At 57.2% G+C, this 25,687-nt stretch overlaps 11 protein-coding genes across 11 annotated transcripts; 6 read left to right on the top strand and 5 right to left on the bottom strand.

The window, feature by feature from the left end:
• Positions 1 to 166: 166 nt before the first annotated feature.
• On the bottom strand, positions 167 to 1,121 carry BCV69DRAFT_313478 (hypothetical protein; the record flags this gene model as incomplete). The annotated part of the gene is made up of 2 exons (XM_025495031.1): positions 167 to 858; positions 986 to 1,121. The coding sequence occupies 2 exons, from the start codon at positions 1,119 to 1,121 to the stop codon at positions 167 to 169; spliced, it is 828 nt and encodes a 275-aa protein (XP_025346891.1).
• A 1,057-nt stretch (positions 1,122 to 2,178) lies between these two features.
• On the bottom strand, positions 2,179 to 4,607 carry BCV69DRAFT_283836 (hypothetical protein). Its single transcript, XM_025492834.1, has one exon. The coding sequence runs from the start codon at positions 4,458 to 4,460 to the stop codon at positions 2,340 to 2,342; it is 2,121 nt and encodes a 706-aa protein (XP_025346890.1). The 5' UTR covers positions 4,461 to 4,607; the 3' UTR covers positions 2,179 to 2,339.
• Positions 4,608 to 4,775: 168 nt separating this feature from the next.
• BCV69DRAFT_271650 (hypothetical protein) lies at positions 4,776 to 11,068 on the top strand. The gene is made up of 2 exons (XM_025490960.1): positions 4,776 to 5,429; positions 5,509 to 11,068. The coding sequence occupies exons 1-2, from the start codon at positions 4,868 to 4,870 to the stop codon at positions 10,956 to 10,958; spliced, it is 6,012 nt and encodes a 2,003-aa protein (XP_025346889.1). The 5' UTR covers positions 4,776 to 4,867; the 3' UTR covers positions 10,959 to 11,068.
• A 103-nt stretch (positions 11,069 to 11,171) lies between these two features.
• Positions 11,172 to 12,357, bottom strand: BCV69DRAFT_290707 (Coq4-domain-containing protein; the record flags this gene model as incomplete). Its single annotated transcript, XM_025493723.1, has 4 exons — positions 11,172 to 11,273; positions 11,298 to 11,660; positions 11,753 to 12,167; positions 12,308 to 12,357. 4 exons carry the CDS (start codon positions 12,355 to 12,357, stop codon positions 11,172 to 11,174), a joined length of 930 nt encoding a protein of 309 aa, XP_025346888.1.
• A 522-nt stretch (positions 12,358 to 12,879) lies between these two features.
• On the bottom strand, positions 12,880 to 13,062 carry BCV69DRAFT_236440 (hypothetical protein; the record flags this gene model as incomplete). Its single annotated transcript, XM_025489922.1, has 1 exon — positions 12,880 to 13,062. A coding segment is annotated over one exon (183 nt), but the record flags the coding sequence as incomplete, so codon positions are not given.
• Positions 13,063 to 13,520: 458 nt separating this feature from the next.
• BCV69DRAFT_283833 (hypothetical protein) lies at positions 13,521 to 14,891 on the top strand. Its single transcript, XM_025492833.1, has 2 exons — positions 13,521 to 14,269; positions 14,344 to 14,891. The coding sequence occupies exons 1-2, from the start codon at positions 13,611 to 13,613 to the stop codon at positions 14,864 to 14,866; spliced, it is 1,182 nt and encodes a 393-aa protein (XP_025346886.1). The 5' UTR covers positions 13,521 to 13,610; the 3' UTR covers positions 14,867 to 14,891.
• A 754-nt stretch (positions 14,892 to 15,645) lies between these two features.
• Positions 15,646 to 17,828, top strand: BCV69DRAFT_283831 (MFS general substrate transporter). The gene has a single exon (XM_025492832.1). It carries the CDS (start codon positions 16,097 to 16,099, stop codon positions 17,687 to 17,689), a length of 1,593 nt encoding a protein of 530 aa, XP_025346885.1. The 5' UTR covers positions 15,646 to 16,096; the 3' UTR covers positions 17,690 to 17,828.
• On the top strand, positions 17,710 to 18,013 carry BCV69DRAFT_283830 (hypothetical protein). The gene has a single exon (XM_025492831.1). The coding sequence runs from the start codon at positions 17,748 to 17,750 to the stop codon at positions 17,910 to 17,912; it is 165 nt and encodes a 54-aa protein (XP_025346884.1). The 5' UTR covers positions 17,710 to 17,747; the 3' UTR covers positions 17,913 to 18,013.
• A 275-nt stretch (positions 18,014 to 18,288) lies between these two features.
• BCV69DRAFT_283828 (hypothetical protein) lies at positions 18,289 to 19,529 on the top strand (the record flags this gene model as incomplete). The annotated part of the gene is made up of 4 exons (XM_025492830.1): positions 18,289 to 18,846; positions 19,149 to 19,283; positions 19,380 to 19,407; positions 19,496 to 19,529. The coding sequence occupies exons 1-4, from the start codon at positions 18,689 to 18,691 to the stop codon at positions 19,526 to 19,528; spliced, it is 354 nt and encodes a 117-aa protein (XP_025346883.1). The 5' UTR covers positions 18,289 to 18,688.
• BCV69DRAFT_30679 (hypothetical protein) lies at positions 19,477 to 20,891 on the top strand. Its single transcript, XM_025494689.1, has one exon. The coding sequence runs from the start codon at positions 19,965 to 19,967 to the stop codon at positions 20,841 to 20,843; it is 879 nt and encodes a 292-aa protein (XP_025346882.1). The 5' UTR covers positions 19,477 to 19,964; the 3' UTR covers positions 20,844 to 20,891.
• A 262-nt stretch (positions 20,892 to 21,153) lies between these two features.
• Positions 21,154 to 25,473, bottom strand: BCV69DRAFT_283827 (hypothetical protein). Its single transcript, XM_025492829.1, has one exon. The coding sequence runs from the start codon at positions 25,346 to 25,348 to the stop codon at positions 21,344 to 21,346; it is 4,005 nt and encodes a 1,334-aa protein (XP_025346881.1). The 5' UTR covers positions 25,349 to 25,473; the 3' UTR covers positions 21,154 to 21,343.
• Between the last annotated feature and the right edge of the window lie 214 nt (positions 25,474 to 25,687).

Here is a 25,687-nt window from a genome sequence, read left to right as displayed (position 1 = left end):
ACGAAGAGAAACAGATCCAGCAAAAGAAAAGGGGGAAAGAGCAAGACGAGAAGAAGAGCTTAGCATACAGATAGGAGGAAAGTGCTCTGCTCGCATCGGAGCGTGCGAGCAAAGGAAAAGAGGCTGGGCAGAGCAAAGTGACCGAAGAATGAACTGGAAAGATACCTCATAGCGTCAGCAGTACTCCTGCGACAAAGACTAGCCCAGCGAGCCCGACTCCTGCGCCTACTCCGAGCTTGGCAGCACCCGCCGTGGCTCCCTGCACATAGGTGAGCGAAGGGGTATCACTTGCCGACTTTGTCTCATAGTCGGCTGCAATTTGCCCAGGTGTACCACAAGTGGACCTGAGCATGGTATTACAGCCACTTTGACAATCAGACTTTTCTGCCACCGAAACCTGTGGAGAGGCGCAAGCCATAGAGCAGGCCAGAGCGCGATTGAGACAGTCGGCTACGGCTACAGGCCAGTGGTAGTAGGCGAGATTGCTATCTCCAGTGCTGCACGAGCAGCGCGAAGCCATCGTCTCCAAGTTGCAGAAGTTCTCCTTGACCGTTGCCCCCGAGGCGGCACATCCGGCCTTGGCGCAGAAGGCCGTTTGCTGTGCACAGATGCTGGAGCGCGTGCCGGCACTCTCGTTTGTCAGCGAGTAGTATACGGGTACGGGGAGCTCGCTTGCGAGGGTGAGGACATTGACGGCATTCATCTGATAGGGGGTAGAGGTGGCATAGGAGAAGTTGGCGGGGAAGGTGGCCGACGATGCTCCACTGGGGATAGTGTAGTTGGATGAGGCAGTGGTGGGGTAGGAGGATGTAGCGACGCCGCTGATTTCAGACACTGATGATGAAGTGGTTGTTGGCGCTGCACGAGCGAGTTCATGGAAAGGATAGGATGGCTGGTCAGCATCGGGGGGAAGAGCAGCGATAGCAGCCTCAAGTCTTGCAGCCTGGCCGCAGAGATCCCATCCCTAGTCTTTCCATCTACTCACCAACACTGCTTGCCTCGCTAGTACTATTACTGCTTGCCACCTCCGTCGCACTCGACGCCGCGACCGAGTCCACTGCCGGTGTGGTAGTACCCTGTGCCCTCACGCCCGTCACGCTGAGAAATGCGAGCACGGACATGAGAGAGAGCAATAGCAATGTTCTCCGCGTTGATGAGACAGGAGAGCTCATCGCTGTTCTTGTCCTCGATCTTGTTGTGGCTGAGGATGTGGATGTGGATGAGACACGAGCGGCCATGGTGGGCTGAGGCGTTCAAGCGTCAAGCGTGGAAAGGGCCCAAAGAATGAGGAAGAGAGGGCTCGCTGCTTGACTGCTGTTGTGCTGTGAGAGCCGGTGAGAGCCAAAGAAGACTCGTGGAAGGTATGGCAAAGGGGCTTCCAACCAGGCACAGGGCTGCAGGTCCGACGACCGTAACGTCAATTAGTTGCCGCTCGGGTGAGGGCGATCCAGAAGGAAGAGTAGTGGCGGAGGGTTGCTGCGCTACGCGAGTGGCCAAGGAAAGAAGAAGCAGAGACGGAGGAGCTGAGGATTTGAATGGATGGATGGATGTACGTAGGTGCGAACGAAGGATTGCAGCAGAAGAAGATGAAGAAAGGACAAAGTGGTATAGAAGCGATCAAGTGGTATACGACGCAAAGAGAGGGAGGGGGTATTGGATGGAGCAGGTCTACCGCCAAAGAGGGCCAGGCCGGGGGACCTGAGACTCGACCTTGACTTGACTAGAGAAGAGATTGGCCCTGCCTGCGTCTGCGTCTGCTTCTGCTTCTCTTCCCAGACAGCTGAATGACAGTCGCTGAAAGACGCAGAGGTGCACACGGCCAGTCCGGCGAATCCAAGCAGAGCAGAGCAGAGCAGAGGAGGGCGAGGGCCAGACGAGGGGAAAGGATCTGGACGGCCTCTGGTGCAGTGCCCCTCTTCTGTCCCTTCCCCAGCTTCCTCCGCTCTCAACCCCGATGCAGACGGCAGAGAAGCAGCCAAGGTCGCCCCTCTGCAGTCCTTGTGCAGCAGAGCCCAACCCCACCAAGGCCGCACAGCTGAGACGTCAGTGTGGGGTCAAGCACTTCGTCTAGAGCAACTCCGACGTCAACTCCGACTGAAGAGAGAGAGAGCAGTGACGCACATTGAGCGGGGGGTGGGCCGCACCACGGTTGGAGGCACGCACGGAAAGCACTTCAGTCCTCTCCTCGAATTTCTGAACTTGAGCTCGAGAGGACAAAAAGCCTGACTATGACTGACACTACGCAAATATCAAGGGCAGAAGGTAGCATTGCACGGGGTCAAGGCGGTCAGAACATTCTTTGCACGTCGCCCTTGCTGAGACGCTCGTTGCTTGTCACCTCAAGCAGGCGAAACCCTATCTGCAAACCCCTCCTCGGTCATCCGCAACTTCTGTCCACCAGTAGAATCTGCGTGATGCAATTCGGGCTTGCCCAGTAGTCCCTCCAGCCGTGATGCCATGGATGGAGCTGCCATGGGGGCTGTAGCCACTACCGGAGTAGGAAGCGAGCCTTCCTCGGGTGGTGGAATGTGCCCATCGCTGCCTCCCGTGCCTGCGAGGGAAAGGGCAGGAGCAGCCGTCAATGTAGGGGCAGACGTCACCGAGTGACCACCCTGCGCACTTGGCGCCTGTTGGTAGTTGAGCAGATTCGCAGACGCCGTCGATGGCCTCCTCTCGGCCCCTGAGTTCATAAAGGCCGCATGGTTGGACGTGGACAGGGAATAAGGAATAGAGTGCTGCGTAGCCACGGTCCTCTGCGAGTCGGTCCGTTTGATGCCCATTCGGTCCGCGGGTGCTCCAGCCCCAGAAGTGTAGGCGCTGGTAGAGGCAGGCATTGCGATGTTGCTCGAGCTGGCATTGCCGCCCGACAGCATCCCCGTCATGGCATTGGCAGAGGTAAGACCTGTTGCAGAAGGAGCAACGCTATCTCGTCCCGTGCGTGTCGATGCATCTGATCCACGCCGGCTGAGAGGCGGAAGAGCTCGCATGCTGGCGTATGTGTCGGAGGAATTACGGCGATCGCCCATGAGACTGCCCCCAATGGAACGCGCACCTGCCAGAGACGGCGTGTAATGATGTCCAGCTGCTCCAGCGCCACCTTGTCGCACTGATGCTGGCCCGCCGATGCTCTGCGCAGCAGTAGAGGAAGCGAGGGTGAGGACGCTAGCATTGTCAGGGGGTATACCAGAAGGGGTGGGATTGTTGGAAGGGTGAGGACGCGAGATGGCAGGTACATTCGTGTAGGGAGTCTCCTCCATTGGATCATTGTAGCCGGGTAGGTTCACCAGGGGTACAGCTCCAGAAGTCGTTGTCCGACTTGCGGTGGGTGAACTGGCGAACTGGATCGAGGGAGATCCAGCTGCAGCGCGTGCGGCGGCTGAGTTGTTGGAAGTAGGCGAGGATTGATCTCCATGACGGTACTGGGCAATCTGAGCTAGTCCAGAATGGCCGGTATTCTCTCTCGTCTCAAGGCTCATCAAGGTCGTTGGCTTAGTGCTCTTGCCGGTGTCAACCGTTCGAGTATCGCTCGAGTCTCTCCGCCTGAAGCCTTCTGTAGAGTCTACATCTTCAAAACTGGTCTCGGGCCCCGACCGTGAAGGGCTAGTCGAGGAGTGGTCGCTCAGGTGAGCATTGCGGGAGTAAGCTGAAGGTGGGCCAACGTTGCCCAGCCGGGCATTACCGTTAGATCCAGCGTTGGCACCTCCGATCTGCTCTTCGACGGCTAGTGAGGATGACGTGGGAATCGATCGCATGGCTGCACCATCCTCGGCAAGTACTGAGCTCTGCCCTGCTGTTGCTCCCTGTCCTGTCTCTACAAGACCTGCTCCACTATCACCTGCCGCCCCAGCTGCGACTACGCCATTGGTGCTGTGTTGTCCCAAGTCTGCCGATGCATCTGTGAAGGCTGGATCTGTGGACTCCACCTGTGCGGGAGCGACGTCGGTTGGGTTGATGGGCTCATGGGCGGGTAAGCCGTCCAGCTGAGGGGCCTGACTGGAGGCTTCCCTTGGCATGACGAGGGTATCTGCCAGCCCTTGCGTGCCATTGCCCGTAAAGCCCAATGGCGAGGGAGAGCGATCGACGGTCTGAGAAGACTTCAGGCGATCCATATCACTAGCATTGGCGCCGCTGTTCAAGCGCGATGATTTGCCATCTACTGCTGCAGCTGGAGCAGCGTTTTTGCTCCGGGACTTGGACAACTTTGTCGTACCACCGCCGCTGCTCTTGCCAGTGGGGGCGGAAGCTGGTGGCGAAGAAAGCGCTGCGAAGATGTCTTGTTGGCCATCCTTGCCCGTTGAAGAAGAGACTGCTCCCGTGTGGGCTTGCTGTGGAGAGGTTGCGACTGCCTCATCGCTCGGTTTCCTCCCAAACTTCTTTAGGAAGCGCTTGAATTTGGACCCCTCAGTGTTGTTGTTGGTGGATGGAAGCTGGCTCTGGGTTGCGACGTGATCTGTTGCCATGGTGGGTGTGGGAGAAGGGGAGGTTGAGTCCACTGGTGATACTCGCTGTGATGGTACTGATGGAGAGGAGCAGAGGAGACGAGCTGCCAAGGCTGTGCGGGACCACGTTTGGCGTGGTGGGTGGTGTCTCAGTCTACTCGGCACGACTTGGCGGAGTACCTCTGCTTGTGGAGTCGCACACAGCCAGAGTCAGGGCAGCCTTGCGCCAGAGCCGCCGCCTGCCCCCCGCCCTTGTGCGTCTCTACGCCTGTGCGCGATCCTCGCCTTTGTCCTCCCGTTCCGTCTCGCGACCATCGCGGACCTTCCTCCGCACCTCGTGTCCTTACCACCACCATTCACCATCACCCATCACCTGCCACTCGTCTTCGGGTGATCACGCGCTCTCTCCGTTGGACGCATCCGTCAGTATGGCAGAGGCAGAAGCACTTCCGCCTGGTATCCCTCTCCCAGGAGAGGGCGGCGCAGGTTCAAGTCGGCTGGCCGTCAACCTTCCGCTCGACCTGCCCAAGGAGAGCATCCTCGCCGCCATCCAGACTCATGCCACCCTATCCGTCTCCAATGGCGAGCTCACTGAAGCTTCTCTCGCTTCTCCAGATAACAGTGTCATCCTTGCCGTCTATTCGGCCCTGTCCGCTCTCGCTTCCAAGTACGATGCTGAAGTTCAAGCTCGCGAGACTCGCGAGGTAGACGTCGAATCCCAGCTCAATGCTTCGGATCACCTGCGCAGTGAAGCAGAGGGTAAAGCCTCACAGGCAATGCGAGAGGCAGAAGCAGCAGAGGCAGGAAGGCGGTCAGCTCAACAAGCTCTGGAAGAAAAGGAGACCGAGCTGGCCTCTCTCAAGGCCAGTGTCCAGAACGGCACTGCTGCCAGCGCTGAGATCAAAGCCGTCCTCGACAAGGAGCAGGGCGAAAAGAAGGAGCTACTAGAGGTCTTGAACAAAGAGAGGGCCGAGGGTAGGCAAAGAAGCGGTAAGTGGAATGGAGCGCAAGGCACGACTCTTGGTAAGGCTGGAGAGGCTCACTATCACATTTCGTCACTTTCTCACAGATGAGATCGAGACCTACATCGCCAGGACACGAGAGGGACGACAAGAAATCAATAGAATCACCACCGAACTGCAAGAAGTCAAAGCGTCCGAGAGCGCCGCCAAATTCAAAGCTCAGTCCCTTTCGCAAGAGCTCGAGCTCGCCCGCAATGACGCCTCCTGGGCTCATTCCGAGCTCACTAGACTCAACTCGGACCACACTGCCTTCCGAGTCTCCAAGCATTCCGAGGTGGTCAAGCTACAGTCGGAGCTTGACGAGGCTTCACAGAGCGCCAGCACTCTTCAGACCAAAGTAGAAGGTCTGCAGTCTGCGTACGACGACGCAAGCCGCCGCCTCAGCGAGGCCTCGATAGAAAGGGAGCAGCTCGTGAATCGTCTGGCCAGTCAGGAAGAAAGCTTCAGGAGGGAGGTCGAGACGAAAGACCGCTTGAATGCTCTGCTGCAACGGCGGACCGATGATGAGACGAGAAGACGGGAGCAAGTTGAGTCTGAGTGGGAGAACGTGTTGGAAGGCTGCAGGGAGACAGAGCTTGAGCTGCAAGACAAAGTCGGCCAGGCTGAGGATCGGATTCAATCGCTCAAGGCTGAGAAGGAAGAGTTGCAACTTGCGCTCGACCGTATGGCGGAGAGCATCGGTATTGACACTGCCTCTCGTGCAGGATCCATCGATGGCCAAGTGGCGCCCACAACTCCCCTTCGCCCCTTCGCGACATCACTTGGCTTGGGTGGCAACGGCAACACTCCTTCCATCATGATGATGTCTCCCACCGCAGCTATGGCTTCCTCGATGCAGCGATCCGGCAAGACCTTCACAGAAGTCTACACTGCGCTTGCGAAGACGGAGGAGGAGTTGAGGCGCGAAAAGCTTGAGACGAGCCGCCTCGCTTCGGTTCTAGAGACCATCATGAACGATCTTCAAGAAAGAGGGCCAGCTCTTCAAGCTCAGCGGGAGGAGACCGATCGTCTCGCCGTGGCTCTTGAAGAGCTTTCTGCAGACTTCGCTCGGGCTTGCGAAGAGCGAGACGCCGCTGAGCGGGCGAACAAGCAGTCCAGAGCCGAGGGGTCTGCTGTCCGACGAGAGAATGACTTACTGAATCAACAGCTTGCCGATCTCGGACGGCAAGTACGAGCTCTGACCCGAGAGGTCATCATCCGTGATGATCCATCAGCTGTCAGTCGCTTGCAGGAGGACGGCTCAGAGTTCCCTTCCCTCAACGTGGCGCCCGAGTCTGACACGCAGAGCGTCATCAGTACGGAGCTCGTCACTTTCGATTCCCTGACATCTCTCGTAGCTCAGAACGGACGTCTCCTGCGGGTGGCGCGAGAGCTCGGGGCTCGCATGGAGGAGGAAGAGGCCAAATGGCGCGAGCGCAACGAACACGAAGAGAGTGAAGCCGTACAAGAGGCAACCAGGCTCATTGAAAGATTGGAAAGTGAGATTGGCTCGGAACGGTCTAGAACCGAAGCGATGCGTAGGGAGCGCGACATGTTCCGCTCCATGCTGGCAAGCGGGTCCAGAGCTGGCTTTGCTGCATCCACTTCATCAGTGGATGGGCAAGGCACCTCGGCATCGGTCTCGGGAGCTCATGCTAATCTGGCAGGCCAGTACGCCGCTCTGCAAAACCAATTTGATACTTTCCGGGAAGAAACATCCCGCGATGCAGATGCCCTCAAGACAGAAGCTCGTCAAGCTCGAGATGAAGCCGGCAAAAGCGCTTTGGCAGCTGCCAGAGAAAAAGCCGGCCGAGAGTCCAGCGAAGAGAGGTACCGCACACTTCAACAAACCTTCGAGTTGCAGCGGTCCGAGCTGTCCGAGCTGTCCAAGCGGCTTCAAGCTCAACAAGGCAACCTCGCCCGTCTAGAAACATCTTCTCACAGCCTGTCAGAAGATCTCTTTTCAACACGCAAAGAGCTCGAGCGGCTTCGCAATGAGTCCGCCCACCTTCGCGCTGAGCGTGATATCGCCAAAGGTTCCGAATCTAGGCTGATGGAAGAGATCTCGGCCATGGTGAAGGAGAAAGCCGGTCTCAACGAGCTGCTGAGAAATGTACAAAGCATGCAAAATGATCTTGATAGGAATGCAAGTGAAGCCAAGCGTCGTATGGAGGCCCAAATCGAGAAACTCGAGGAGCAGGGCAAAGATTACCGCGAGCGGGTGCAGAAGGAAGAAGCAGCCAGGAGAGAAGTCGAGTTGCGCAGGGAGATCGATGTTGGGGGTCTTACTAGCCGACTGGAGCGGACGAGTGCAGAATTTGCGACTGCCAAAGAGCAGATTGCGGTCGCCAAGACAAATGTCGAGCATCTGACCAGAAGAACAGAGGATCTGCAGAAGCAGATTGACTCCAAGGAAGAAAAGCTTGCCGTCTACGAACGACGCTCTGCAACATCTGCTACCACAAATGGCCCAAGTGGCTCAGCTGGCGCCACATCGTCTCTCAACAACGAGCAACAGCTACAGATTGAGATCGCTGAGCTGCGAGGCGATCTTCGTGGTGCTCAAGTGGATGCAGAGCAGAGCAGATCGCACGTCGAGCAGTACAAAGCCATTGCTCAAGCTAGCGAAGAGGCCCTGACTCAACTGCAAGCCACCTACGACGAATACCAGACTATCACGCAAGCTAGTCTTTCCGAGAAGGACGGCGAGATCGCTCAGCTCCGAAGCAGGCTGGAATCAGTGGCTGCCGAGATCACCTCCTTGCAGAACGAAGCCTCATCCGCTCGACAAGCCCTCGAGACCCAACGCAATGAGTTCGAAGCTGAAAAGCACTCTCTGCAGACTGCATTGACCGACTTCAATGGTGCTGAGGAGAGAGCGAGGGCAGACCACGAAGAGGTACGAGCGGACATTGAGAAGCAGGCCCAACTTGCACGGGAAGCACATCAGAAATATGAGACTGAGCTGCTTGCACATGCTGAAGATATCAAGGCTCTCTCCGCGCTCAAGGAAACGCTCGAGCGCACCCGTTCAGAGGCGCGGGAGAGTCAAAAGAATTACGAGATCTCCCAGGCCGACCTCAGTACCTCAAAGGTCAGCTGGGAAGCGCAACGTGAGGCACTCGCTCGCGAGAAGGACTCGATGTCGCAGCGGATTAATGAGTTGGTTGATCAGACCACTGTGCTACATCAGCATCTCGAGACACTCACATCGCAAGTCTCACAGATTCGGACAGCTGATGGCGAGCCAGCAGGCGATGCTGATGCCAGCTTCTCCAACGCTGGACTTGAGAGTCTTCGCGAGATTGCAAATCATCATCGCAGAGACAAAGAGATCGCTGAACTTCACCTGGAAGGACTCAAGCAGGAGACCACTCGTCTGCGCTTGAATCTGGAGTATGCCAATCGTTCCCTCGAGGAGACCAAAATTCAATTGTCCGAAGAGCGCGAGCGCAACTCGACTGCTGGATCTGCCGGCGCAAAGCAGCACGACGAAGTCTTGGAGAAGATCAATCAGCTGAGCATCCTGAGAGAGAGCAACGCAACGCTTCGAGATGAAAGTGAAAGGTCTGCAAGGCGAGCTCAGACGCTCGAGACGCAACTTGCTGCATCGCAAGCCGAGATTGATCCTCTCAAGGAGCAATTGCGAACGGTGCAGAATGAGTTGAGCGCTGCCCAAGGCCAGCTGCGCATTGTACAGGAAGACAACAAACGCTGGCAGGCCCGCGCTCAGTCGATCCTAGCTCAGTACGATCGCATCGACCCCGAGGAGATCAAGCGGCTGGAGGAGCGTGCCGTTGCTGCCGAAACAAGAACTCAAGAATTGCAGCAACAGCTCGAAGCCAGTAAAACAGAAGTCACCAACTCGAAAGACCAGTTCAGCCGGCTGCGCACACAAGCTAGCGACCGCCTCAAGCTGCTTCGCGAGGAAATCGCTGGCTTGAAGGAGCAGATCGAGACGCTGAAGAGGGATAAGGAAGGCGCACAAGCTATTGCAGATCAGGTACAGGCTGCCGAGTCAGAGGCCGTGACCTCTGGCCTGCGCCGACAGCTGGAGGAGATCCAGCAGGAGAAGCAGGCCGCTGAGCAGAAGGCCAGCGCCAGCCAGCAGAAGATCCAAGAGCTTGAGCGGCAGATTTCAGAACTTCAGCAGGCTGTGCAGGCCGCAGGAGAGGCGAAGGCTTCCGAAGCTAATGCAGAGAGCGGCGCACAGGCTGGCGCTTCAAGTGGCGCTGACGTAGATGCTGCCGTTGCCAAGGCTCTCGAGGAGGCTCAGAGCAAGTGGCAGGAGGAAAAGACTGCTCTGGAGGCTTCCAAGACTACCATCGAGAACCGCGAGAAGCAGCACCACCAAAAGGCCCGAGAATTCCTCACCGCCATGCGGCAAGCACAGAAGGAGCGTGACGACATCAGGAAGGAGAAGGAAGCTGTCGAGGCCAATTTCGCTGCAAATCACGCCGAGGAGATCGAGAAGGTCGTAGCCGAGCGTGTGGCTGCAGGCGGGCAGCAGACCGGCGGTGCCGCTGGAACATCTGTCGTCAAGGAGGAGGCAGGTCTCTCATCCGACGAGGTCGAAGCACTGAAGGGCCGCATTGCTGAGCTCGAGGAGGCTCTCTCCAAAGCCAACACGCGTATCTCCGAATTGGAAGCTTCTCTACAGCAAGCCTCCGCTAGCGAGGGCACTTCTTCATCCCAAGACATTGAGAAGCTCAAGGCCGAGCATGCCGAGGCCCTCAAAGAGCAGCAGAGCACACTAGCTCAGCAATATCAGAAGCGTCAGTCCATGGCCGTCGAAGTGGCTATCAAGAAGGCTCAGGCAGAAACTGGCGGAGCTACTCCTAATGCAGAGGCCGTGGCCCAACAGATTCAAGCCGCTGTAGCAGCAAAGGAGCAAGAGATCCGCCAACTGCTTGCCAACGGTTCTGAAGGTGGCGCAGGAGCTTCCGATGAAGCTGCCCTGAAGGCTCGCTACGAGACTGGATTCGAAGCCGGCAAGAAGGAAGCTGCTCTTCGCAATCAGCTCATGCTGAAACAGCGCGATGGCAAAATCGAGAGGCTCACAAAGGAGATTGCCGAGCTCAAGGGCGAGACTCCAAGCACCTCTACGTCGGCAACCACCCCAACCGCTGGCAGTGCAGGTGCTGCTAATTCCGCTGCAGGCTCATCTACGGCTGCCTCTACGACTGGAGGCGCACCTGTTGGTCGTCCCGCTGTTGCGCAGGTGCCCGGCAGAGGTGGAACGACATCCATTCGTGGCCGAGGTGGACCGGCTCTCGCGACTGGCAATGGTGCCACTGCCGGAGCCGCTCGTGGAGGAAGAGGTGGAGCTGTAGCCCCTCGCGGCGGACTAGCATTGAGAGGCGGAGCTACTGCCCGTGGTGGAGTGGCCGGCAGAGGTGGAGCTAGAGGAGGCGGGGTGGCGGGTACTGGTGTGGCTGGTGGACAGGCGCAGAAGAGAAAGATGAGCGAGGACCAAGGGGCTGCAGGAGAAGGAGCTAAGAAGGCGAAGGAGGGATGAAGTGGCTGGCGGGAAGGGACATAGGTATCTGCTGAGGTGAAGTGGTCTGTAGCGCAACACGAATGAAACAAGTAGCATCGAACAGGACGCAGTGACCGACCGAGACAGTCTGGCCGTGATCATGCCGAGCAAATAATGACTGTTTATACGGGCCATCGAAGATGAGTTGAGTGTGGTATACGGTTGCTATTGACGGTCGAGACTCTCACTCAGCTAGCTAGCTGGAGCGCCAGTCGCACTAGTGGCATCGGCTGCCCTTTTCTTCTCGACCGTCTTGGTAGTCCAGCCCTTCTTCTTTCTGCCTCCCATTCCCCTCTTGACCTCATACTCAACCCTCACCGGCGGCTCCTTCAGTCCCAATTCCCTCTTCATCTCACGCATATCCACCTCCCACCTTTCCTCCCAATACAAACTCAGTAAAGTGCCCCCATTCAACTTCTCTCTACAAGTCTTACCCATCTCCCAAGCCCAAGGTCCCAATTCTCGGATGAGCAGCCATCTCTCTTCGGAGGAAAGACGGAGGGGTCCAGCTAGGGAGGAGAGGTAGGCTACGGGTAGACCGAAGTGAGATGCTTCGAAGATCTTCACAACGGTCTCGCCTAGGGTCGAGACGGGCATACTGCAGAGGAGGTGGTAGAAGTCGTGCGATTCGCGATACCGTTGCATGACGTAGGCTTGCTCGGGGTCATCGATGTACCGCACCTGTGTGAATGCGAGAAAGGAGATTTCGAGGTTCAGTCTCGGTCCCTACGAGATGTCTGTACGATGACTCCTTCGCCAGGGCTCGAGCTCACCTGTGCTCTTGTATCCGGCCCGACTCTGCACCACTCCAACCAGTCCACGTAAGCCCTCCCGAATGTTCCCTCCTGTAATCCCTCCAAGTACTTCATATCCACACTAGCCGTCGTGATCCTCGGTCGATCCACCAGTAATCTCCTCCCTTCTTGCGTGAGCAACATCCGATCCCGCAGTGAAGGCAGGAGAGACTCGCCAGACGTCTCGGAGAGAGTGGCAATCATGTCTCCTCGTGCGGGATTGACGATGGAAGCGAGGGCGGAGCCGAGGGAGAGGAAGTGCTTTTGCCATGAGTGTAGGGGAATGTGCGATGTGTAGCTCTTGGGAGGGGACGAAGAGGAAGAAGCGCGAGTGGGCGGTGTGGACGAGTAGGCTCGAAGCAGGCCTGGAGTCTGGAGGGGAGAGGCGCCTGAGCTGCCAGCGTACAAGGATGAGCTGGAGAAGCATTGCAGCTCATATGCCACTGGACGGCGAGGGAGCAGTCGACGAGCTGCCATCGTGTGAGCTGATGTTTCAGAGTAACAGGTAGAATGCTAGGAACGAACGGAACGCACAGGGCGTGAGATTTCTGCCTTCCGCACTCCACTCTATACGGCCGTGGCATGGCGCAAAACCTTCAGTCAAAAGCTCGAAGCTCACAAGACGTCAGCGGAGATGTGACGAGGAAGACAGAAGTTGTATTGTATTGTACATGAGTATTCGAACTGGGAAGAGGGCGAATGAGGGGGGAAGCGGTGGAACATGCGGTGGTCTGAGCCACTAGCTCGGCACAAGGCCACTGCTGCTTCGGCTTGTAGATTCAATGAGGCTGTCTTTCCATGACGAGAAGCGAAAGAATCCAGCCACTTGCGTTGTTTCAGTACCAGTAGTCGACGTACTGCGAGGTGACCTGGACTTTCTTTGCTCGTCAGAAAGGAAAGGATGATCTGGAGTTGGAAGCCCTTGCTGGCTGTCAGGGAGGAGACGACGTTCCGCGGCGGCCGACGACAGCCTTGCCCTCTGCGAGCAAGAGAATCGAAGCTGATACTTCGGCTTCAGCAGCGGCTTGAGCCTGTCGAAGTAGCTCAGAGCACTTTTTTCATACCCCTCGGCAAGTCCCCTCCCTGGCAGTCAACCTGCGTCCGACTTAGTGACTGAGGAATCTCCTTCCCTGAAGCCTCCTCCTCGCCAGCATCTTCCTTCCATTCTTTGTCTTGATCCTAGCCAAGAAGCCGTGTTTCCTCTTTCTTTTCCTTTGAGATGGCTGGTACTCCTGGCCATACGTTGCGCAGCGCACACCTCCCAGCTGAAAGAGCTGTGAGCTGGGAAGGGGAGTGAGGCTTGGCAGACATGCGAGGCGGACGAGGGGTGATGAGAAGGGGGAAGATGCGGGCAGACGGGTTGAAGAGGTCTGTAGCGCGGACCTGAAGGATGTGAGGTAGCTTGAGGATGCTGCGCTAGTGGAAGAGGCGGCCCGTAGCAGTCGTGCCAGACTTGGGAGCGCCGATGTGGAGCTCTCGGAAGTGCTTGCTGTGAGCGGGGCAGCGTTGGCGGTAGAGACTATCCTCCGGAGGAGGTGCAGTTGTCGAGGCATCCTGAACACTTGCTGCTTGACTGCCAGTGATGGTCGTGGGTAGGATCCTTGTGATGCTGATGTAGACTTGTGTGCGATGTTCTCGTCTGCCTGTGCTCATCTTCCCGCCGCGCGCCTGTCCCACTCGTGCCCGCCCGCCGCCTGCTCCTCGTCTCCGCCTGGCTCAAATTTTGCCTTTCCGCATCAACGAAGCTCACACCGCCTAGTCTACCCCACTTTGCACCCATTCTCAATATCATACCCCCACCTCCTTCTTGGCTCAACCTGCTCATACATATATCACCATGGGTCTCGCAGGAGAGAAGCGCAAGCAGCGCTTAGTTGGCAGTGCAGTCACACGCAACTCCTCGTGGCTCGCAGATACCTCCCTGCCAGGCCAACGTCTCCTCTCCCAGATGGGTTGGTCCGAAGGCCAGGGCATCGGTGGCTCGGGACAGGGCCGCACTGAGACGATCAAGACGATGTACAAGATGGACAACAAGGGAATTGGCTCTCAGAGAGCTGAAAAGGAGATGAGGGACAGCGGGAAGGCGGGGGTAGGAGGGGCAGACAAGTGGATTGGAGGAGGTGGGGAGCTAGGAGGCCTCTTTGAGCGCCTGAACGCTGCTAGCACTAGCTCCAGCGGCGTCTCTACACCTATCGTCGAGGAGATGGCAGAGACCGAAACCATCACCAGCAAAGACAGCAAGAAGGACAAGAAGAGGAAACGTAAAGCACAAGAGCCTTCGTCTGACTCGTCTTCAAGTGAGAGCGAAGAGGAGCCCAAGCCTAGGAAGTCAAAGGGCAAATCAAAGGAGGACAGCAAGAAGAAGTCCAAGAAGGCCGATGGAGATGATGTAAAGAAGAGCAAGAAGGAAAGGAAGTCGAAGAAGGGTTCGGCTGAGAAAGCTGCTGCTGAGGAAGCAGTGGCTGTGGAGAAGGCTGTGCAGACAATACGAAATGCGTGAGTAGCCCAGATCTGGAGTGTGGTAGAGGAGCCAGACGTTGATGCTCCCCCTGTTTGTTGTTCTCGATTAGATCTCGAGCCAAGTTTTTACGAGCAAAGCGGCAGCTTCACGGAGACGCCGTCAGCATGAATGAGATCCTGGGTATTGCCTCTGGGTCCAACTCACCTGCGCCTGCTCTCACACCTGCAGTGGAGGCGCAATCAGATAGTCCCTTGCCGGCAGCAGTAGCTCCTGAGGAAGTACTTCCGCTTGCCGCTGCTTTGATCGAAGGAGAGTCGGACAAGGAGCGCCGTAAGCGGGAGAAGAGAGAAAAGAAGGAGAAGAAGGAGCGGAAGGCTAGCAAGGCACAGGCCAAGGAGGCCAAGCAGGCAGGAGCGACTTCATCGACGGAGGATTCGGCTGCTCCCAAGGTCGAGCCAGTGGAAAAGAAGGAACTGGTGATGAATACGGTCTCTCCGCTGTCTGTGCACGAGTACCTATCTCGCAAGCTGATGCTGCGAAAGGCACAAATGGCTCGCAAACGCAAGACGGATCAGGAAGCCGTATGGGGTCGTCTGAGCGCCGGTAGTGGTGTAGGAATCATGGTCGAGTAGTTTGCAGAGCAATCGCAATCTGAATGTTTATTTGATATCATATCTCTAATCCGTACTGGGTGACGGATCGAGCCTCTCTCGCTTGGCATCGTGCGGCGTAAAAGGGACACGCGGACAAGTGGGAAAGGGCAGAGTAGGAGCAGTCACTTTATCTGCTGAGCAGAGCCGTATCCTTCCTTTCGTCAAGGCATCCTCTTTATCCCGTCTAGTTGTAGCAGAGACAGAGCTTTGCGTCGGCGCTGTCTGCGAGTCGTACGCACCATGCAAGGCAAGAATGCATTCTCTGCGCGGCGACAGACACCCATACATTGATTGCAGCGCAAGGGGACTTTGACCGGTATTGCAGCGAAGAGCTCGACCTGAGACGCTCGCTGAGTACTGGTGTGATCTTCTGTTGCTTAGCCGTGGCGATCTCACCTATTCGAAAGCATCACCAGCTTAAGAGAGGGATAGGATCCTTCACCTAGCGCCTGAGGTACACTCGAAGACAGATGAAATGGCCCGAGGGCTGGGAACCGCCCGAGGTGAAGGCCGATGAAGCGCCGCTACATGGAGATAAGGGAGAAGCACAGGTCACCTCTATGTTGAGCCGGACGTAAGTGACAGACGACGTCGTTGGGGCTATCGCCAGTCAAGCTCAGCACACGTCTTGCAGACGTCGCACAGCTCACAGGTGCCCTCGGCGCATATCGCGGGAGCGGAGGCCCGCGGACGTTCGGGCCAAGAAGTCAAGAATGCCGAAGAAGGCACAGGCCCCCGCATCCGTTCGGCAGCCCACCGCTCTACACGAGTACGGCAACCTTTTTTTTCTTTCTCTCCCTTTGGCGTTGGCGGCGAATCCTAGCCGAGGAGGGTGCATGCCGTCATCTTAGATCTTGAGCCCCTGCGAGGGTCGCGGGTCGCAACGCGAGAACAGTCCAGGGCAGATCCCAGTAGTCCGGGGCTACATTTCGGAGCGCCAGATGACCCGCAGATGAAGAGGGTGACATCGGCGGGCTGCGTCAAGTCAGGGGACGAGGGCGAGGGGAAAAGGTGGAGTCCCCAACGTAGAACCTTGGGGATGGGCATGCATAATATCTTCTCCCCTCTTTCTTGCCTCATATCCTCTGTCTCCTCCAACCTCTGCAATTACATCCCCCTCCACTATTCGAGTCAGTTATCCTCTGCACAGGACTCGATAACGCCAGGTAGGAGCTGCAAACGCAAGAAATCTCTCACTTGCCGTCAAGCATGTCCGACTTGGAGAAACGAGGCGAGGCAGGGTCGCATCCAGGTGCTGCTGCGCCTCTCAACGGGGGAAACTGGTCCTCTGAGCCCACAGTAGCTGCAGATCGATCCGCATCGGGCTCTCCTCCTACTACTTCGGCAGGTCACACCGAAGTCCACTCCTCCGGACACGACAACATAGCAGCCGAGAAGAAGCACAGCGGGGAAGGAGATTTGGTCAGCAAACCTCGAGAGGGCGAGGTCAAGTCCGACCGCGTCAAGCGCAAAGTTGAGGACCTCGAGTCAGAGGGATACGTCCTCGTTGGCTTCGAGGATGGAGATCCCGAGAACCCACGCAACTGGAGCAAAGCATACAAGTATTTCCTCGTCTCTTTTTGCTCCTACCTCAACGTCTGCGTAGCCAGTCAAGCATCAGCCTACAGCACAGGATCTTCGGATATTCAGGAAGAGTTCGGCATCAGTAGCGAGCTGGCTACTGTGGGACTTAGTCTCTATGTGCTTGGTTTTGCTATTGGTCCCCCGATTGTGGCCCCTCTGTCAGAACAGTTCGGACGCAAGCCAGTCTATCTCATCTGCTGGGCTCTATGGGTCCTCATGTCTTTCCCCATCGCCTTTTCGCCCACAATCGAGGGTATCCTCATCTGCAGATTCCTTGCCGGATTGATGGCATCGCCTCCGCTCTCTAACACTGGAGGTGTCGTTTCCGATCTCTTCGCTAGGGACTTCTCGGGCAAAGCCATGGCGATTTACACCTTCGGAAGCTGCATCGGTCCAGCTACAGGTAACGTCTACGCTAGTTTCATCGCCCCCAAGCTAGGCTGGCGCTGGATCTACTACCTGACCGCGCTGTTGATCTTCGGCCTGCACCTGCCCATCATCTACTTTGTCCTACCCGAGACTCGTCACAACATCATCATCGAGCGCAAAGCGGCTCGTCTGCGCAAGGAAGCAAGCACGGACAAGTTTGTCTCTGTCCATGCTACGGAGAAGAAGTCGCTGGCAGCCGGTCTGAAGATCTCCTTGACAAGGCCCTTCCGCTTCCTCTTCACCGAGCCCATCACCATGTTCGCCTCTGCTTGGAACGGTTTCTTGTACGGTCTGATTTTCCTCTTCAACGATGCCTTTGCGGAGATCTGGGGCCCCGGCAATGGCGGTTACGGCTGGTCAAGCGCTGGCCTGGTTCAGCTCACCTTCCTCTCCTTGATCATCGGTACGGCCCTTGCCGCGCTGTCGTACCCCTTGATCGGCGAGCGCTTCTATCAGAAGAGGATCCGCGAAGCAGGGGAGAGTGTGCCCGAAGCGCGCATGTTCGCCGGCTGCTTTGGCTGTGTGCTTCTGCCCATTGGTCTCTTCCTCACAGCTTGGACCTGCTATCCTGATCGAATCGTCTGGATCGTGCCCCTGCTTGGACCTGCCATCTTTGGCTACGGCTTCTTCTTTGTACTGTTTGGTATCCTCACCTATCTGACGGACTCGTACGGAGCCTTCTCGGCTTCCGCTCTCGGGGCTGCGATTCTGATTCGAAGTGAGTCCACTCTGCCGCGCCTTCATCGACTTGAAAGTTTGCTGACCAATCCCCCATCTCACTGCCTCTGATCCCGCTCCCGTTCCATCAGACATCATCGGTGCTATCTTCCCCCTCTTTGCCTCGTACATGTACGAGAATCTGGGTAATCACTGGGCCACGAGTCTGATTGCCTTCTTGTCCCTTCCCCTAATTCCGCTCACATGGTACTTCTACCTGAACGGTAGGAAGCTGAGGGAGGCGAGTCCCTTTGCCTCTGCTCACTTCAATGAAGACGAGGATGCGCCTCACTGAGAGCGGAAGGGGAAGAGTGCTCTGCCCTGGATCGCACTTGTATTGTACTTTCAGCTAACATCTTCATCAAAATTAACGATTCTTTCTCGCATCTGAATAGCCCCTTGAGCAAGAGAAGCAAAGAGGGTGCAGATGAGTGCGTGAGTGCGTGAGTGCAGCTACTTGTCAGTGGATAGCGGGATCAGGAGTGATAACGGAAGGAGTCCCGGGGCAAAGCGGAGATGGACCGAGGCATGTGCGTGCAGCTCTCAACAGCGCCGCCCCCCACGCTGCCTCCAGGGTCCGTGCACGCCCCCTCCCGTTCTTTATCGCCGACGTCCCTTTCCGAAGACGAGCAGACGGCAGCACTCAGCCTTGTCTCCTCTTTGCCCCTTCTACCGAGAGCTGAGCCTGGCCTTGTGTAGATCTGGTCGTCTATCTTTGGTACTCCTGCCTGCCTGCCTGCCTGCCAGAGGTAGCCGATCAACTTGGCGCCGAGGCACGCCGCTCCTCGCAGCGCCGGGAATCAGCCGTGGCTGTGACCTCGCCTCCACCCGATGTGTGTGTGTGTACACTCGAGAGTCTAGATAGAGGACAATGCTCCGAGATGATCCCCCTCCTTCCGTTATCTTAGCTCGGTGGATGGAGGTGTATAAAGAGATGCGGGGTCCCTCTTGCTCCCCCCTCTTCCCCACCTCCCATACTTACCCCACGTAGTAGCTCTCCCCTTCCGCTTTTCTCTCGCTCTTCTCGATCATCCCCTCACCCTACCCACCACCACTACCACCACCACCATCATGCCCGGAATCGCACTCTTGACCAATGCTGCTGCCAACTGCAAGCTGGACGATGTGACCTGTGGAGGCTTCCTGGGAGATATTGCTACTAGCGCCAATAGCACACTTACTGCTGGGATTTACCACCAGACAAAGAACACCGAGGAGGAGGCACTGAAGTGAGTGTGGGGTCTGGAATACAGCGGGAGCGAAGCGAGGCAGGGGAAAGGCTGAGAATGGGGCAAGGGTTTCGCTGCCCATGAGGGGTGGCGGAGGAGAGGTAGGAGCAACAAGGCGTCAGGATGGCTAGGTGCACAGAGATTAGACTTCTGAAGACATGGCATCAACGCTGGAGGCCAGCCCGGTCTTTGCGAAATACTCTCTTCCAGGTCTCTGCTACCCACGATACTTCACTACCTTGTGAGGGAAGTCTGGACTGACTTCAAACCGTTCGTTCCCTCCCTCCCGTCTTCGGTCACAGGTTCAAGTACAAGTATGACGAATTCAAGCTGATCATCGAAGGGACCATCTGTATCAAGGAGCCCTCTACCGGCACACAGATCGAGGCAAAGGTGGGAGATGTGGTCAACATCTCAAAGGGAGCTGACCTGGTCTTGTAAGTCGAGATAGGGCAATAGCAGAGCTAAGTGCTTGTTCGCCCGCGATAGAAGCTCATCAGTCTGCCTCTTCCCCCCCTGCGTCCGCCCTGTAGCTGGAGTCCTGAAGGTGGAAAGGCTTACGTGAGTACCAGTCGACATGCTACTTCGGCCGCCTTGCCAGACTACATACTGATCAATCTGCTGCATTGTCCTCACCACACCCCAACAGTTCGTCGGCAACCGCGGCGTGGGCGAGTTGTAGAGCAAAGAAAGGATCAAGGGCATGGCGAGGGACAGAGAATACCTCTCTACCCCTCACTGTATCGCCCCTTCGACTCAGCTCACATGTGTCAATAGATGATCGTAATCAGTACTATATTGATGGGAGTGACTCCCTGAAGGTGGACTGGTGACTTCGTATAGGGGCTGGTGACTTAGCATAGGGGCCAGTGACTTAGCATAGGGGCCAGTGACTTCACGCAGGGGCCAATGACTTCGCGTAGGCGCCTCTGTCCACTTCCGCTCCCTTCGGCGCCTTTTTTGTTCGAGGGGCTCTCCACTCCCGCACCGACCATACCACCCCTACCATTTCCCCTCGTCTCGCGATCTCTAGCCAAGCCCCCAGCATGAGTACTTAGGACATCGTGCTGGAACTTTCCTAGATACAGGTATATCTGAAACAGCATTAGCGAGCGCCGATGAGCGGCCACTACAACTTCCATGCCGAGGCAGAGGCAGATGCAGATGCAGACCGCGAGTCTTCAGCCGCTTCTTCCCTCGTCTTCACTTCTGACGAAGAGGGAGACGAGAGAGCAGAATCAGCTTTCCCTCGTGAACAGACATACGAAGGTCCATCACAGGCGGGCAGGAGGTACGGCAGCAGTAGTCGTAGCGCCAGTAGCATCTCAGCCAGAAGCTCTGCCCCTGCCTCTGCTGTTTCGCGGGGCAGCTCGAGATCGCCTCTAAGAGAGGAGCGACCACACACACGGTCACGCCACTCCAGCAGTAGCATTGCCTCTTCCCCTTCCCCCTCTTCCTCCTCTTCTTCTTCTATCCCCTCTGCAAGACACACGAGGAAAGCCCAGCGTGTCCGAGCAGCAGACGTGCCCGCCTTCCCAGACAGCGTACCCTCTCTCAGCTCCCTACTCCCGCAAAACCTCTTCGCATCAGCCGCCGCTTCTTCCTCGATTTCCCCTACTGCTCTCCCCCCGGCGAGAGTAGCGCAGGCTCTCCACTACTTTGAGGCTGCCCTACGGTCTGGACAGAAGCGCTCGCGTGAACAGGCAGAGAGTGTTCTAAGGCGGCAGAAGCGACGAGCAGCACAGGCGGCGGCAGCGGTGGCGGGCAAGGGTCAGAGAGGGAAGGGGAGGGGATCGAAGGGCAGAAAAAGGCATGCAGATGGAGAGAATGGGATAGAACAGGCGGAGTCCGCTGTGGAGGTAGAGATGCTGGACGAGGATGGAGAGGGAGTGGTGCACAAGCCCAGGGCCGAGGTCAGTTGGATCGAGGAGGAGGCCAAGCTGTGGATCCGAGCAGTAAGTACGCCTCCGCCAAAGGAGCTTTGTCTTTGCAAGTAGGCAAAGGGTCAGTAGCTCACTTCTTGACCATTCTCCTTCCGTATGGACCTCCACCAGCTCAATGCTGACCGCCCACGTCAGCGCTCCAATAGCCAGAGTGGCTCTACACCAAGGCTGTACGGCGCCCTCTCCAGCTCGCAGCGACAGAGCCAATCCGGCGGTATAGGCAGTCAACAGCAGCGAGGGCTGCTGGCTCCCTCTCGGGTCGATGAAGCACTGGTGGCTGGACAAGAATCGCAGCTAGACAGGATGCGAGAAGGCGCTCCCCAAGTCCAGCCTTCAGCCGCTTCCCAGGGACGACGTTTTGCCCGATATGGACCGCGTGGAAGGTGAATGGCATTTTCTGAAGTTGAGGTCACTACACTTGTACAATACCCACGGCTCACATGTAAAGCAGCCTCCAGCTCATACGCTCAAGACAATGATATGATGATCAGCAATGAAGACGAAAGAAAGAAAGAAGGGGTGAAATGCAAGAATCAACCAGATCAGGACATCAGCTAGAGGTCGCCAGGCCCAACACCCAATGGCAGGTAGTCCCGATCCCGAACGGTCTCCCTCCTCCACTTGCCCGAGCTGTTGAGAAGCTCCTTCTTGGCCGTGGCAAGACTGACGATGTTGATCCTGCGCGCCGTAGTTGCCGATGGATTGCCGGCCCTGCCTTCCTCCCAGTACCTCAGAGAGGCGACTAGGTCTCTTGGCTCCAGAGTGGGGTAGATCAGGGCATGGACGGGCAAAGAAGGCAGGTCAGGGAGCCGGCGAGCGACAACCGCCTTGCCTAGGTGCTCGGCGCAGCTCAGACCTAGAGCAATTTCCCTGCGGCGAGATCGAGCGTCTTTACCGACTAGCAGGTAGACCTCGGCCGGCAGGACGAGAACAGCGATTCCTTCGTGAGCTACATCAATTGCGGTGAAAGCACCTTCGTGCTCACGTACATCGTTGTCAGAGACGTGGAAGAGGCGCGGAGCGGCGCTCAATTCAGGCAGGACGTTGCGGTGGCGGAAATGCCAGGCCTGTGCGTATCCCTCCGACTTGCTGAGGAAATTCCAGAACGACTTGTCCTCTGCGCCCTCTTCCTGCTCGCTGATCCTGCTGGAAGGACCAAATATCTCTCTGGCATGGGCAGAGACGATTTCTCGCTCGAGTGCTGTGGAGCCCTTGCCGTACCAGACGAACAGGTTGCCGACGATGGAAAGGAGGTAAGAGTAGGCCGAGCAGAGGTTGCTCGTACTCAGGTCGACTTGATCGATGAAGATGACGCCGTCTTGTTCTTGCACTCGCCACATCAGACTGTTGCTCTTGTCCCACCCTCTGCGAGACCCTTGTCTTGTCTCAACCTTTCCGCCCAAGGCTCGGACCAGTCCTGTGTCCTCCCGACCTTGACGAGCATCAATAACAGACGTGCTGTATCGTCTGGCTAGATCAGACAGCTTCTGAGCCACTTGAGACGAGGAGGAAGCTTGATGACCTGCCCTTGCATACAGCTTTGTAGCTACGGTCTGACCCGATGAGGAAGAGCGGAAGCGATGGACCACAGCGAGGGTTTCGGTCTCGTAGAGGATGTGGGCTTCGTGAGAGGCAATCGTACTTGTAGAGCCATCGGACTGCAGGGACAAGGTCTCGACCGACACGGTCTGATCGGCAACCGCCCTTGCCGAAGGCGACATACCAGCGAGAACGGCTTTGTGCTGAGCTGAAAGAGATGGCAGAGAAGAGACGGATTCCGACAGCTTCAGATTCACATGTCTCGACGGCTGAGGTCGCTGCTCGATCTGTCTTGACATCTTCGTAGGAGAAGAAGGTCGCTCCGAGTTCGATTGACCCCATCGAGCGGATGCAGATTTCGTATCCGTCTCGTTTGCAGAGCGACCGCTAGTAGAGCCCCAAGACTTGATCGACTCCTTGACGTCAACCTTTGTTGGACTTACGGGCTGGTCGGCCTGTTGTGTCTGAGTTCTGCCGCTCGCTGCCCTGCTCAGCATAATCCTGGTACCTTCCACAATGAGCTTATGCTCTTCTGAATGCATGCGCGTCTCAAGAGCATCGAGCGTGTCATCATCACGGATAAAGACTTCCTTGGTGACAATCGGTGCCCCACGATCGACTTCAGCAATCACTTCGTGGACCATGATACCGGTGTTCTTGATCTTGCCCTCCTTGAATGCTTCGAAGGCCCGGGGAATCGCATTTGCTCCATCGAAGGCACCTGGCAGGGCCGGGTGGAGGTTGATGATGGGCACTGGAGCACTAGGCCTCCAAGAAGGTGCTTCTGCCTCGGAAAGGCCGGTTCGATGGCCTAGGGCACGAAGGAACTGAGGAGAGACAATGTGCATGAATCCGGCAAGAACAATAAGATCCGGTGGCGGCAATACGGAAGGCTTGGACTCGTCGTAGTTGGGCAACTGTGTGCCTTCTGCATCGAGAACAGCTTTGGCCAGGACCTCATCGTACTGCTCCCTGGTGCCACCTCCGTTGCGATTCTGCCACGTCTTGAGGGCAAGGACCTTTGTAGCGATGGGAGGGTTGGAAGAAGCAGCACGCTGTAGGCCAAAGGCTGCCTTACGATTGGAAAGTACGTAGGTGATCTGTGCATGCGAGAGGGGTCCTCCCTTGTGCGTTGCGTCGATGAGTGCCTGGAGGTTGGAGCCTGAGCCAGAGATCAGAACAACAATGCGCTTCCCGCTGGTATTGCGCAGGGGAGCAGGTGCCGAGGTCAGTTCAGCAGCTGAGGGCGTACTGCTATCAGCAACGGGAGCGACAGGTCCCTCCTTGGGAGTTTCCACCTTCTGCGCCGCCTCGTTGGTAGGACCTCGAGCTGACCTCCGGGCAGGGCCTTTTGCGCGCCCCTTTGTAAGATGCTCCAATGGCGCATCTTCTTTGACAGTACCATCAAAGTAGGCGCTCTTTCCTTTGTCAGGGCTCGCTCGTCCAGCACTTGCTCCGAAAGGACTCCTGGCGCTCCCCATCCCGGGAAGCCGCACAGGAGCAACATCATAGCGGTCGTCAGTAGCGCCAGAAGAGGAGGGGGCGGTGGAGGCACGCGTGGGGGAAAGAGCGCGAGCTCCGGATGAGCTTGTGCTGTCTGCTCGAGATAATCCAGGCAATGCTGTACCAGAGCGATGAGGTGTCCATTTGTTCGCGCGAGGAGCTCCCTCTTCGCTCTCTCGCTGTGACAAGCTAGTGTCGATGGCAGCCCAGCGAGGAGTCTGACCATTGTTGGCACTGCTTCCACTGCTGTTCGTTCTGCCCAGTGGGAATTTGGACGGCGAAGCAGGCGCTGGCGAAGCAGAGGGGGAAGAGAAGACGGACGCTGCCGCTTCTCGCTCCTTCGCCTCTTTGAGCCTCTGTCCCACCATGCCCTTCCCCTGTAGCCGCGTCAGCGATGGTGTGGGCCCTTTGTCGGAAGCCAACTTGGAGGCGAAGGCGGGGCTGGCAAATGCAGGAGATCGGCTTGGGCTTGGCAAGTTCGTAGATGTGGTTGCTGCAGGCGCGGATGTAGGAGCCCTCCACGAAGGCGTAGCTGTGGCACCGCTGGGGGTAATCTTCTTGAAGGACGAGGAGGCAATCTCCTCCGTCTGGATGGGCGAAGTAGCTGCATCTTTCATTGGCGAAACAGAGAGTGTGTTGGTGTGCGCCTTGCTCGGTGAGATGTTGCTCGGTCTCGCAGAGGCAGGCTGCGAGGTCACATCGGCAGCGGCTTTGGAGGGAGAAGCACTGCGCTTGACTGGCGAGGCAGGGGCCTTGAAAGTGTCTGCGAAGGGTATCTGCTTAGTGGGCGAGGCAGCTCTACGCACAGGTGATGGCGAGCGAGCGGCCGGAGAAGATTGTCCCCCAGGGCTGGAGCTCAAAGCATCACTTCTTTGCTGAAGACCACCAGCTCGAGCCTCGAGAAAGCTAGCAAGTCCTCGACCCTTTCCGGGCGAGGAGGGGGACTCTGCAGCAGCCATTCCAGGGAGGGCGACACCCTTGCGCATCCTAGTCTCGTCTATGAGAGATGCCTCCGGCGGTGCCGACCTTCCATCTCCAGCAAGCTTTCCGAGTCTAGGGCCAGCCGCCTTTCCACCCATGAAGGAAGCGAGCGATACCGGCGATGCACCCGACCCCGCATCTGCGGTGCCTGTAGGACCGGCTTGCCCTCCGTAGCGCGAGAGTAGACCTGAAGCTCGAGACGACGAGGTGGCAGCGGCGCTACTGTCTTGCCCATCCTGTGACTTTGTGGACATGAGCCTCCTCAGTGTCGCCTCTTTCTCGCCAGCAGTGGTGCTGCCTCCCGTATGTTGTGGACTCATGTCGTCCATCTCGCCGACTCTGTGGCTACCGGCTGAGGTCTGCAGGCCCCGAATCCCTTCACCGCTGAGACGTCTCCTTCTATTCTGTCGGTCCAGTCGACTTTGACGGACTTCCTCCTCGAGATCCGATGCAGCGGCGGTGGAGGCGGTCTTGTTACGATTCAGCCAGTCAGAGGATCCTGTAGCTGATGGGGAGATGAGATCGTGCGTTGCCATTCAGAGAGATGGGGCAAGAGCAGATCTGAATCGTTTCAACGACCAGGTCTGAGTCTGCGGACTGCTCCCGGCGCTCGTATATTGGAATGTGATGGTGCTGTGAGCGAAAGCGTTCAAAGAGGAAGGGGAGCAGGAAGGTGTTGCTCTTTTTGCGGGCGGCCTCGCAGCTGCTGCCCCTGAGTCGCGCACGGCGCAATCAGAAGCAGAGCTTCGGGAACCTCCACTGCCCAGGCCACGCGCTAAGGAAGATAGCCATCGAGCCAGACGACTCATACAAGCTCGTGGGTGGATAGCGATGAAGCCGAGCACTCACGCACATTACAACATAGATGACTTAGC

The sequence above is a fragment of the Pseudomicrostroma glucosiphilum genome (genome assembly GCF_003144135.1).
Source record: "Pseudomicrostroma glucosiphilum strain MCA 4718 unplaced genomic scaffold BCV69scaffold_10, whole genome shotgun sequence".
NCBI lineage: Eukaryota > Fungi > Basidiomycota > Exobasidiomycetes > Microstromatales > Microstromataceae > Microstroma > Microstroma glucosiphilum.
The sequence above is the reverse complement of the archived record's forward strand: the minus strand, read 5'-3'. Positions and strand labels throughout refer to the sequence as shown.

Bases quoted from the DNA above. Each gene is read 5' to 3' on its own strand.
- BCV69DRAFT_283836 (XM_025492834.1), bottom strand. From the start codon at position 4,460: ATGGCAACAGATCACGTCGCAACCCAGAGCCAGCTTCCATCCACCAAC.
- BCV69DRAFT_271650 (XM_025490960.1), top strand. From the start codon at position 4,868: ATGGCAGAGGCAGAAGCACTTCCGCCTGGTATCCCTCTCCCAGGAGAG. The intron at 5,430-5,508 runs GTAAGTGGAATG...ACTTTCTCACAG, and splicing joins CGAGGGTAGGCAAAGAAGCG to ATGAGATCGAGACCTACATC.
- BCV69DRAFT_283833 (XM_025492833.1), top strand. From the start codon at position 13,611: ATGGGTCTCGCAGGAGAGAAGCGCAAGCAGCGCTTAGTTGGCAGTGCA. The intron at 14,270-14,343 runs GTGAGTAGCCCA...GTTCTCGATTAG, and splicing joins GTGCAGACAATACGAAATGC to ATCTCGAGCCAAGTTTTTAC.
- BCV69DRAFT_283831 (XM_025492832.1), top strand. From the start codon at position 16,097: ATGTCCGACTTGGAGAAACGAGGCGAGGCAGGGTCGCATCCAGGTGCT.
- BCV69DRAFT_283830 (XM_025492831.1), top strand. From the start codon at position 17,748: ATGTACGAGAATCTGGGTAATCACTGGGCCACGAGTCTGATTGCCTTC.
- BCV69DRAFT_30679 (XM_025494689.1), top strand. From the start codon at position 19,965: ATGAGCGGCCACTACAACTTCCATGCCGAGGCAGAGGCAGATGCAGAT.
- BCV69DRAFT_283827 (XM_025492829.1), bottom strand. From the start codon at position 25,348: ATGGCAACGCACGATCTCATCTCCCCATCAGCTACAGGATCCTCTGAC.